This window comes from Phyllopteryx taeniolatus, chromosome 18 (assembly GCF_024500385.1).
Source record: "Phyllopteryx taeniolatus isolate TA_2022b chromosome 18, UOR_Ptae_1.2, whole genome shotgun sequence".
NCBI lineage: Eukaryota > Metazoa > Chordata > Actinopteri > Syngnathiformes > Syngnathidae > Phyllopteryx > Phyllopteryx taeniolatus.
The window spans coordinates 4,351,615-4,364,481 of record NC_084519.1 but is presented as its reverse complement, the minus strand read 5'-3'; the positions used below and the strand labels follow the sequence as shown (position 1 = coordinate 4,364,481).

The 12,867-nt window shown below is 38.8% G+C and overlaps 1 protein-coding gene and 1 long non-coding RNA gene across 3 annotated transcripts in view; one reads left to right on the top strand and one right to left on the bottom strand.

Annotated features, from left to right (window-relative positions):
- Nucleotides 1-4,891, top strand: part of kif26bb (kinesin family member 26Bb) — a 30,427-nt gene extending 25,536 nt beyond the window's left edge. For both annotated transcript variants that reach the window (XM_061753578.1, XM_061753577.1), the window contains 3 exons: nt 687-836; nt 3,964-4,114; nt 4,660-4,891. In XM_061753578.1, coding sequence (XP_061609562.1) covers nt 687-836; nt 3,964-4,114; nt 4,660-4,741 — 383 coding nt within the window. In that variant the 3' untranslated portion in view covers nt 4,742-4,891. The remainder of the gene's footprint in view (nt 1-686; nt 837-3,963; nt 4,115-4,659) is intronic.
- Nucleotides 4,892-7,626: 2,735 nt separating this feature from the next.
- LOC133468600 (uncharacterized) lies at nt 7,627-8,776 on the bottom strand. Its single transcript, XR_009785534.1, has 2 exons — nt 8,361-8,776; nt 7,627-8,272 (listed from the first exon to the last, which is right to left on the bottom strand). It is a non-coding gene; the product is annotated as an uncharacterized LOC133468600 (long non-coding RNA).
- Nucleotides 8,777-12,867: the final 4,091 nt, after the last annotated feature.

Below are 12,867 nucleotides of genomic sequence, written 5' to 3'. Positions count from 1 at the left end.
TTTGAGACAAAACGTTTGATGGGAAATATATCAAATGGAGCTTTGTAACAAAATACTGTTGATTTCTCACTGTGAAAACCCATTCACTGCCATTGACGGGTTGTTGAATTCAAATATCATGTTGACATGGAGGACTGGCAGTGAATGATTAACCAAGGTCAAATTTTAGAAAAATCTCATAATAGCTTCATAGAAATGAGCTTAAAAAAACTGTAGACATGTTGTAATAATTAATTAATAGAAAAATAGTTCCATCCTCCCATGTTGTGACGTGAATTGGAGATGACATGTCTGTAGAATGCGATCAGATCAAGTACACTAAGTGGCAAGGAAAGCCTTACAGTGCCAGAAGTCATATAATTAATATATGAATCCAACGATTCACTCAGCAATGAAAGTTAAAATGTAAAATCAGCTTGCATTTAGTTCAGAAATAAAAGGGTGTGAAGATTAGTTAAAAAGTGAGATTCAAATGGTTTTAAGAGCAGGGAAAAAAAGAACAAAGCTCATAGTATACCGTAGTGAAGGTGCAACATGGATACATTTGTTTGTGTTGCTCAATTACCCCATATGCTAAATTTACAAAGTATTTTTTGTGTATCCACTTCTAGGTTTCAAAAGTTGTCAGAAAAGAATATAAACAGTTTAGCATATTTCTCATGTTAGATTTTTTTCCCCATTTGTAGGTACTCACCCTCGTCATCTTTCCAATGACAAACCCTTCTCCACAAGACAATCGTCTAGTCTGCAATCTCGCTGGGCGGATCATGGAATCCCAGAGAACTACGACATCAAAGTATATGAGATTGACAACGTGCAACAGATGCAAAAAAAAGGTGCTTGGTTTGTTAAACAATATGAAATACAAAATAAAATATTTTAAATATTGAATATATAAAATACCTTTCATTAACCTTTGGTTGATAATTGTTGTTTTTGCGTTAAAATTGACAAATAATAGCTACTGTTTATTTGAACATTTCCTACTGGATCTTCTGGCTGTATTATTTCACATATTAGCAAGGATCAAATTGGAAACCTTGCAACCCAGTAAACTTGTAGCTTTTAACCCATCACATACGTTTAAACTGTAAGCAGTTAAAAAGATACATTTCAACATATGTTGAAAAAGCGCTGTAACAGAAGTTGACTGTTGACAAGTATATGCCATTTTTACGCAATGGTATACAGTATATACCATGGGATGCATCAAAGTGGACAAAGACCCAGATTATTCATATGTATCATGCCGATAACCCCCAAATATTTTAAAAACACAAGTATAAGCAAAACTCTAGAAAATGAGTTAATGACAAAAACGTACAAATAGAGACAATGATAGTGTAGTTTTTCATATAGTTCACATGTGGCCTGTTGGAGATAAGTGATATAGAAAACGGAAGAGACTTCCAAATTACCTTCTACGTACTTGCGTTTGAGCCAAAGTAAACACGGGTGTTAGCCTTAGCGTTTAGCAATTGGTAAAACAGTGGTAACTAGCAGGCTAAACTAGTTATAGTCAGTTGTGTAGTAAAGGGATGTAACAAAAAGGACATGGAAAACCAAAAATCTCATCGCAGGAACGAATGAATTCTAAACAGATGAGGCACAGGTCAGGAGAACGCAATAGTTGTCAAGCAGCTGATTGGATGATACGGAAGGTGCAGGGGTGGGGCTAAGGAGACCAGGTGATCCTAATGACAGACACAGAAGAAACAGCTAAAGAAAATCAATTCAAAATGCACCGACACAATAAACTCCATGGAAATAAAAGGATGTAACAGGAGAGCCAACAATGAACAACAAATTCAGTTCAATCAATATTTTCTCATTTTATTTCCATGACAATTATGCACATTATAACCGCAATGTAAATTTTGCATCATTAACTGAATGTTTTTTTTCCCCCCTTTGTGCTTATTTGGAGCTGACTGTTGTTTTGGATTTACTAAAACACTAAAACAAGAAAATATTACATATTTTACAAAAAAAAATCCAGTGCCATTAAATACAATTGGAAAAAAATATTGGGAGTATGTGGTTTACATGTAAACAGTCAGTGTTGGGGAGAAACTACAACCCCAATTCCAATGAAGTTGTGACGTTGTGTTAAACTTAAATAAAAACAGAATAACATGATTTGCAAATCATGTCCAACCTATATTTAATTGAATACACTACAAAGACAAGCTATTTAATGTTCAAACTGATAAACTTTATTGTTTTTAGCAAATAATCATTAACTTGGAATTTTATGGCTGCCACACGTTCCAAAAAAGCTGGGACTGTCATGAACGGAACAGAGGATAGGACCCAAAAATGCACGACTCCAAAACAAATGGACAGTTTCAAAAAGAGAGGTTTAATATACGGGCAGAGGTCAGTACACAGGCAGGCAATCCAAAAAAGGCAATGGTATCCAAAATCGTGAGGCAAAAAGGCGAGGTCGACAAGCAATGCTGGAACGTGACGACAAAGTACAACGAACTGGCGACAAGAAAGAATGAGACAGGAGGTTAAATGCATGGGGTAATTAGGGTAAACAAGGAGCAGGTGTGTACGAGACAGGGGGAAGACAACAACCATAACACACACCCATGACAGGGACAGGTGGCAAAAAAGACTGAGAAAGTTGAGGAATGCTCATCAAACACCTGTTTGGAACATCCCACAGGTGAACAGGCTAATTGGGAACAGGTGGGTGCCATGATTGGGTAGAAAAGGAGCTTTCCTGAATTGCTCGGTCATTCACAAGCAAAGATGGGGCGAGGTTCACCTCTTTGTGAACAAGTGCGTGAGAAAATAGTCGAACAGTTTAAGGATAATGTTCCTCAATGTACAATTTCAAGGAATTTAGGGATTTCGTCATCTACGGTCCATAATAGCATCAAAAGGTTCAGAGAATCTGGAGAAATCACTGCATGGAAGCGGCAAGGCCGAAAACCAACATTGAACGCCCGTGACCTTCGATCCCTCAGGCGGCACTGCATCAAAAACCGACATCAATGTGTAAAGGATATCACCACATGGGCTCAGGAACACTTCAGAAAACCAATGTCAGTAAATACAGTTCGGCGCTACATCCGTAAGGGCGACTTGAAACTCTACTATGCAAAGCAAAAGCCATTTATCAACAACACCCAGAAACGCCGCCGGCTTCTCTGGGCCCGAGCAAACAGTACCTGACAGATAATTTTACAAAATCCCATTTGCAGTTCCCCTTAAAAAAAAAAAAAAAAAAAAAAAAAAGTCCAATTGGCCTTGCATAAGTACATTTTAAATAAAAGATTGCCACCTTGCATTGAGAGTTGAAATGAGCTTCAAAACACAATCTGCCGCATATGGTGACGTTATGTCCCCAAGACGAGCGGTCTGGCCCCCATGAGAACGCTCCCTGCCTCCACCACACTCAAACGTTGCTTCTTGATGCAATTTTAATGACCACATGGGGGGGAATTGGGTCAATGTGCAGCAAAGAACAAAGACTAGCTGAACATGTTGTGGGCAAAGGGCTGAAATATAATATTGTACAGTATGTTACATTTCCTTAAAAATGATATCCATGTTGTCCATAATCAACATAAGTATAATTTGATTAATTGTGTTGAGTGGCTTTAGACAACGGAGGCCTTCTTGTTTCAGTCCCCAGTGGGCCATGTCTGCTGTCTTTATTGGACAGAAGGGGGTTGCTGCTGTTCTCAAGTGTAAAGGGTGAGTGTGTTGTGTTGTGTGTTTGTTGTGTGGGTGTGTGTTGGGGTGGGTTAGACTTCCTGACCTACTTATACACAGACACAGTTCTTAGGGGTCTTGGGGCCAATGGTAGAGTCAGGTTAGGTCAAGGTGAGGTCAATAATGCTCATTGTTCTCATAATCCTCCCAGACAAGTGAGGTATTAAAAGAGGTATTACAAGATCAAGATCAAGATCAAGATCACGCGCAATATGAAAATGTTTGCGTTTTCAGGGACTCACGTGCTTCAGCGACAAGCAGCAGTGTTCGGAGCTCATACAGCAGATGATCACAGACGTCGGAGCCCAATCCAACAAATGGAGCTGAGATCTGGAGTAGGTCGGGCAGAACCTCACGCAGGAGCACACCATACAGAACCAAGACTGTGAGTGGAGAGGATTTTCCTGGGAAATATGCAATTTACTCTTGAAAGTCACAATGTAATTTTCATTGTTGAAGTTATTATTATTCACATCAATGCACAAAGCTTAAGCGCGTTTCCTGATCAATCCATGAAAAATCGAATGGAATTTTATTCTATTCTTCGAAATATTATTCTATTAAAATGCTACCAAACAACAACCAAATGAATGAAAAACACCATTGACATGCCAACAGTTATCGGCAGTCGTAGGTTGCGTTATTGGGTGTCACTGACGGTTTCGTCTCCTTGCACGACTCCTGTGCAGAGTTCAATTCGCACTTAGTGACGGTGTGAATCTGAGTGTGAAAGGTTGTTTGTTTTTAAATGAGACGTGATTGACTGGCAACCAATCCAGGGCGTATTTTGACTTTTGCCCAAAGTCAGCCGGATAGCCTCCAGATCCCCAAGACGCTGAATTGGATAAGCAGTATAAGAAATAGATGGTTGTGCTAGTGGACATCCAAGGTCTCTTGTTCATCGTGTCCTGTACTTGTTTCCATCCACAGACACTCGCTTACATCGCTGTCCTGCAGGCGACCTTTGGCAGAGTTTCGAGGTGGACTCCCTGGAGCTCCTGGAGGAACTTGAGGAGGTGATTGGATGGTTGGAGATGAGGAAGAAGATGGCGGTCTCTTTAGATGGCTCCTCATATTTTAGTCTCAGAGGGAACAGCCATTTCTTAACAGCCAGAGAGCTGTGTTACACGGTAGTTCAATCAGGTTCACACTACGTGTATGTTAACTACATATTTTTTTGTGGATTATCGCTTATTAATGAAACACGTCACCTCGATGTCCGGTTTAAGTGTAATCAGGTGCTATTATATTATATTTCCCTTGAACATTTGATGCACTTCCAGTGGAGGATTTTTTTTAAACTGTCCTTTCAGCACTTAAGCATATTTTATTTCTCGGCCGTAGATACTGTATATAGGTATATATATGGTTTATCATGTACATGCTAAAGTAGTTGTTCTAGTTGGTCATTTCAGTCTCAAATTTGAGCACATTTTGGAATTTGTTATTTTTTTAATTATATCACTTTTGCTCTTCTTCATCACTGAATGTACAATACTGTCAGTATAGACTATAGTGTATTATTTCTTTCTGCCTGTCTGCCAATTTGCCTTATTTAGAGAGAAAACCACTGAAACACACTACTATGACACCCACTGTAAACTGTCATTGAAATGAATTTCTGCCCTAGTCTGACGAAAAAATGTGTTAGCTTTTCTTTTCAATTAGTCGACAACCCTTTGGCCCTTCTGTGTCGGTTTCCTTTTGAATGTTTAAAGGGAAATCCCGAATGACTTGTTTCACTGTACAGTATATACATTTTGGTACTGAACAACATGGAAATAAAATTGTAAATCTTTTGAACCTAGTGTAAGAAAGTGAGTTCAAAATTTAAGAGGTTCTCTGTACACCGAGGAAGTGGCGCTGACTGAGAGGAGTCAATCATTTTGAATAATATTATTAGAATAATGAATTCAAGGTGCAAACAACAATGAACATTTATGTTTGACACCATGTTCTGCCCACACTAAAAGGTGGTAGCTGTTTCGGATATGACCTTCTGATCAATGATGGGACTTACTTGGGTAAATTCACTAGTAAGAGTTCATCAAAGTACCTGGAATTCCCCCAAAATTTGCAAAAACAAACAACAACCTCCCATTAGCTTTCTACTGAACTGCGATGTACTGCATGTATCTGTGTGACATTTGAAGTGTGTGTGTTTGCGTATCTGTTTCACACCAAAAAGTCAACAGAGAAAGACATTACTAAGATTGTATAAACATAATACTATTCTGCAATATACATACTGCACTATTGCAAAGGCAGCAAGAATATGCAGCAGCGTTGTACAGCGAATAGAAAATGTCTACACACCTCTGTTTAAACATGAAGTTTTTCTGATACAAAAAAAGAGCCCAATAAAGATAATTTATTGTGCCATGTATTTAATGGCTTAATTATGTACTACAAGGGCAGCACGGTGGGCGACTGGTTAGTGCGTCAGCCTCACATTTGTGAGGACCTGGGTTCAATCCCCGGCCCCGCCTGTGTGGAGTTTGCATGTTCTCCCCGTGCCTGCGTGGGTTTTCTCCGGGCACTCCGGTTTCCTCCCACATCCCCAAAACATGCATGAATTGGAGACTCTAAATTGCCCGTAGGCATGACTGTTGAGTGCGAATGGTTGTTTGTTCCTATATGCCCTGCGATTGGCTGGCAACCAGTTCAGGGTGTACCCCGCCTCCTGCCCGATGACAGCTGGGATAGGCTCCAGCACGCCCGCGACCCTAGTGAGGAGAAGCGGCTCAGAAAATGGATGGATGGATGTACTACGAGCATTTGTGAGTTACATTTCTGGGGGCTTTTATAGTGTTTTATTTGTTTGTAGAATTGGTGAGGGGTACACCCCTGAACTGGTTGCCACCCAATAGCAGGGCACATATAGACTCAAATTCCCACCAATGGATAGTTTAGTCTTCAATTAGCTTAACGTGTTTTTTAAAAAAAATATTTAATGTTCGAGGAAGCCGAAGTACCTGCACATAGGGAAAACGTAAAAACTCAACAGTAACTGTTAAGAGTGGGACACTCATTTAATGGTTTTTTTCCCCCCCCGACTTGTGTTTCACAGACAGTTTTAATAGGCAAAAAGTGTTTGCACCTTGAATTCATTATTATAATAATATTATTCAAAAACAAATACTCAACGAAAAGTAAATAGTATGATGCAATAAAACTATTCTGACAAGTACAATTCATCCAAAACGTCACTTACGTAAATATAAAGGAGTAAATGTAGTGTGTTCCTACCCAGTACGCAATTCTGGTCGCCCTACTGTACACTACCTTTAATTTTAATTTTTGTTGGCTCACCACCTCGGTAGACACTTCAATCCGTGACGATGGTGACCTCAAGTGTCTATACAGTATATTGCAAAAAAAAAAAAAAAAAAAAAGCAACATATAAGAATTGGGATCAAATTAAATGATAAGAATGAATCGTTTCAATAGAATTAAACGATGTTTTTTCGTAAAATGCTTGGTCTTTAGGGTGAAATTTGAATTATTCTTCCATTTGATGTAAATTATTATAATATATTGTTATATCATTTTTAAAAATTGAAAATCAAGCATCTGTCGCATTTTTTTTTTAAATTGGTTGATGCTTAAGGTACATTTATAATTCCTCAACATGACCTTACATTTTTTAATTGTATATAAAATGTATTAATCATAATTATTATTATTATTATATATAGGAGAATTTTGTATGATTTTCAATTTTACAAAAAGATGTTTTTATAGCTATGGAAACTAATATATACTGACGCACCACAAAAATAAATCCCAGCAAATTTCGCCCCAAAATTTTTCAAACTATGTCACGGTTTGGGTTTTTGAAGGCAAGGCAAAACGTGGAGGACCCAAATGCAGGGAAGCAGGGAGGCAAGGCACAAGTCTCAAAAATGATATTTAATTCCCAATAAAAGGCAAACAAGTATCATGGAAAAAGGAAAGTAAACAAAGTCCCCAAACTGATAATCAAAGTAACAAAGGAACACTTGAATAAACCTAAAACTAGAAACAAGACAGGACTACTGACACTACAAGCGAGATCACCATTCACCTCTCAGTTTTTGTAGAGGAAAAAAAAAGAGAAAGAAATTAGGGTCACATTAAATCAATCAAAATAGGGTACTTTCAAAACGATACGTTAATCTTCAATACTTGGTTGGGAATCCGTTTGCTTTAATCACTGCCTCGATGCGCCGTGGCATTGAGGCAATCAGCTTGTGGCTTTGCCTGGGAGTTATGGAAGCCCAGATTTCCTTGATGCTGTCAGTTCTTCTTTATTTTGGGTTCTGGTGCCCCTCATTTTCCTCTTGATAATACCCCTTAGACTCTCAATGAGGTTTATATCCGGCGAGTTGGCTGGCCAGTCAAGCACTGTGATGCCATGGGCATCGAACCAGGTTTTGGTGCTTCTGGTGCTAGGGGCAGGGGCCAGGTCCTGTTGGAAGATGAAATCTGCATCTCCATATAGATCCTCAGTAGAAGGAATCATGAAGTCCTCTCAAACATTCTGGTAGACTGTTGCGGTGACCTTGGATTTAAGAAAGCAGAGGTTACCAACACCTGCATTGGACATTGCACCCCAAATCATGACTGACTGTGGATATTTCACACTGGACCTCAAGTAGCTTGGGTTCTGTTCTTCACCCGTCTTCCTCCAAATCCTTGGACCTTGATTCCTGAATAAAAGGCACACTTTACTTTCATTGGAAAAGAGGACCTCGGGCCACTGGCCAACAGCCCAGTCCTTCTTCTCCTTGGCCCAGTTGAGACGCTTCCTACGTTGGCTCAGTCTCAGAAGCGGCTTGATCCGAGGAACCCGACAGTTGTAGCCCACCTCCCGGATGCGTCTGAATGTGGTGGTTTTTGAAGCTGTGACTCCCCCTTCCACTAAAATAAACAAATAAATACTTGAAATTGTTGAACTTGTGGCGGCACGGTGGAAACTGGTTAGCACATCTGCCGCCAGTGTGGAGTTTGCATTTTCTCCCCGTGCCTGTGTGGGGTTTCTCCGGGTACTCCGGTTTCTCTATTGTACCTTGGAGGGCGAATAGAAGGAAAGCAGCCATGAGATGGTCAAAGGAAAACGTGTCTTAATAATTTACAACCCAATTTGAGCCCATCAATGGCATAAACTCAGATTTAAAATACACAAAAAAACACAAACACACTCTCACACGCACACACACACACACACACTTATTCCAATGTAACAAAACACATGTACTCTTAATACATTTGTATTCAGTCTATTTCAGATTACGTTGTTAGACTCATTATTCCCAGTATACTGAATGTACAACACTGACCTTGCACTTTGGGGGACTGAGCGATATGGTTAAGTCTCACAACAATGTCACAACTTGTGGAACATGGGACGCACACGTGACATCTTGCCCCTTGTACCTGGCATCCCCCATGGTCTGAGGAATGCAGACATTTGGCGGGTTGTCAGCAGCAGCTGGTAAGCAATCAAGGACAAATACTTTGTGACTCTACTTGATTATTATTTTTTTTAAAGGTATTTGTACTTTACTTCATCCATCCATCCATCCATTTTCACTAGGGTCACGGGTGTGCTGGAACCCGTTCCAGCTGACTTCAGGCGAGAGGCGGGGTACACCCTGAACTGGTTGCCAGCCAATCGCAGGGCACATATAGACAAACGACAACAGACAATTTAGAGTCTTCAATTACGCTAGACACGCATGTTTTTGGAATGTGGGGGGAAACCGGAGAACTGTTTTAAATAACAATATGTCTTTTTTAATACTTGGATCAACATCTTGGAGGAGTTCAGACTGCAAAGTGTTAAACATTATGGTTATTTTTACTTTATTATGTTACTCCAAATACTTTGGAGTTCCTTTAAAAAATAAAAATAAAAATAAATACAAATAAAAAAATCAAATAAATAAAGACATGGCATCGGAAATGGTTGTAAAATGCATTTTTAAAAATGGCTATATTATATATGTTATAGGAAACATCACTTTGCTAGCAAGATTATTTTGAAAACAGTTATTAACAGTGATTACAATGACAATGTGATCATGAAAATGGATAATGTTATAAAATAGACAATTATTATTTTTTAAAAAGACGTTTTAAATTACATTGCAGGAAATTACGTATGGTATATATTTTATGACATCATTAAAACATTAAAGGTCCCATATTTGACTCAAAAATACTTCACACTGTTTGTGTAACTGTGTGGAAACAGCACCCAAACATAAAAATATAAATATTAAAATAATTTAGATTTTTTTTAAAAACATTTAGTAATTATTTTAACTAATGTTTTCAACGTGTGAAAAAAATATGTATATTTTTATTACACCATTAAAAAATAATTGAATGCAAAATAATTTGTAAAATAAATAGTTTAAAAGGTACAAAAAAATTATAAATTAAAAAAACAATACTTTTGCAAAAGTAACATACTTACACGTTACCAAGTATCAAGTAACAAGAACTTCAATAACACTTCAGTTCATGAATACAGTGATTTATTGTAAAAATGTGACAATTTGATTAAATAAACTTAACATATCCTGTAAATGTTTCTGTTAATTATCTTTTTTTTAAATTAAATAAAACTTTATCATTTAAAATTAAATAAAACTTCATAATTTAATTTTAAAGGTCAGCTGATTGTACTTTTCATCCATCCATCCATTTTCCGAGCCGCTTCTCCTCACTAGGGTCGCGTGCGTGCTGGAGCCTATCCCAGCTGTCATCGGGCAGGAGGCGGGGTACACCCTGAACTGGTTGCCAGCCAATCGCAGGGCACATAGGAACAAACAACCATTCGCACTCACAGTCATGCCTACGGGCAATTTAGAGTCTCCAATTCATGCATGTTTTTGGGATGTGGGAGGAAACCGGAGAAAACCCACGCAGGCACGGGGAGAACATGCAAACTCCACACAGGCAGGGCCAGGGATTGAACCCGGGTCCTCAGAACTGTGAGGCTGACGCTCTAACCAGTCGGCCACCGTGCCACATACTTTTCATTTATGCTGTAAATTAGAATAAATATAACACAATAAATATAGACTAATAATCAACAGACCAAGCCTAAGTGTTATTTTCAATTATGCAACAACTATCACACGTACAATGTTTAACCCTAACCTAACCCTAACCCTAACCCTAACCCTAACCCTAACCCTAACCCTAACCACTAACCCTAACCCACTAACCCTAACCCTAACCCTAACCCTAACCCTAACCCTAACCCTAACCCTAAGCCTAACCCTAACCCTAAAAGAAAATCTAAGATACCTTAATGAGTACATTCAGAGGAATATAGGGTTCATTCCTCCATTGGGGGAGAATCAATTCCAGGTGGAGAAGGATGACGTCCACTGGACCAGGGACACGGCAAATGCCATGCTGTCCCATTGGTTGCGACATTTAAACCTGAGGGCCCCCGGAGTCTGAAAACGGAGGGGGGTAATGGGATTGACTCGTTGGTGGCACAGGAAGTGGTGGTTTTGGCCAAAAACTTTAAATTATCTAAGCCACAGATTGACATCTTGCGCAAGGGGTTATCCTTCATACCGACATTAGATATCGGTAAAGATCAGAGATCACAATTTAGGTTAGATTTACAGAACTACCACCGCAAAATAAAATTAACGGCCTTTTTCAAAAATTCGGAACGAAAGAAACCATCCCCGTTTGTGGGACCATCGGATTGGTCGCCTCCGATGGGAGAATTACCGCAAGAGGTTGAAAAATTAATAGAGGAGGACATAAATTTGATTCGAAAATATTATGTTCCGATCAAGGAAAAACCAAACTTGACCAAGTGGGAGGTTAAAGCTCTGAGAGACTTGATACATGCAAAACACATGGTAATTAAACCCGCGGATAAGGGATCAGCGGTGGTCGTACTTAGTAGGGATCAATATGTTATGGAGGCAGAGCGACAGTTGGGGGATGAGGAGTATTATAAGAAATTGGATAAACCAATATATGGGGATACAATACCGATGGTGGAAAAAATTATAAAGAAATTAAAACAACAGAAATTCATTACAGCCAGACAACAAAAATATTTATTAGGAGATGGGGAACCGCGAGAAAGGCGTTTTTACATCTTACCAAAAATACACAAGGATCCACGGAAATGGACGGTTCCATTCCAAGTACCTCCAGGAAGACCAATAGTCTCCGATTGTGGGAGTGACACTTACACCACAGCAGAATATTTGGAGTATTATTTGACCCCTCTGTCGACCAAACATGATTCTTATATCAGAGATACTTACCATTTCATTGAAAAAATTAAACAATTACAAATCTCCACGGACTGTTTCCTCTTCACCATGGATGTGGACAACCTGTATACCAACATCCCTATTCCGGAGGGAATAGCGTGTGTGAAAAGAATTTTTGAAAAATATCCCGATCCTAAAAGACCAGATTTGGAACTATTACAATTACTAGATATTAATTTAACGAGGAATGATTTCACATTTAACGATAAAAACTATTTACAGATAAAAGGGACGGCAATGGGAAAGAAATTTGCCCCGGCTTATGCCAACATTTTCATGGCAAATTGGGAGAAAGAGGCTTTAGCCAAGAGCCAACAAAAACCATTAATTTATTTGAGATATTTGGATGACATTTGGGGACTTTGGACAGGTACAAAAATACAATTTAAAAAATTTGTAGAGACATTAAATTCGCATGACCCATCCATACAGGTTAAAACAGAAATGCATTATTCCTCAATTGATTTTTTGGACACCACAATATTGAAAGGACCAAATTTTTATAGGACGCATCAGTTGGACATTAAGGTATTTTTTAAAAATACAGACACACATGCGTTATTACATAAACAGAGTTTTCATCCGGCCCACACATTCAAAGGAATAATCAAGTCGCAGCTTTTACGATTCCATCGTATATGTACGAGGACAAGCTATTTCATGGAAGCGGTCAAAATCTTGTTCAAGGCCCTTCGGAATAGAGGCTACAGTAGGACATATTTAAGAAAATGCTTCAGAACATTTACAGAAAAACAGGATAAAAATGGAGAAGGGTTCCTTCCATTAATCACAACGTACTTCAGTGTGGGGAAATTCCTCCACAGCAAAATTAAAA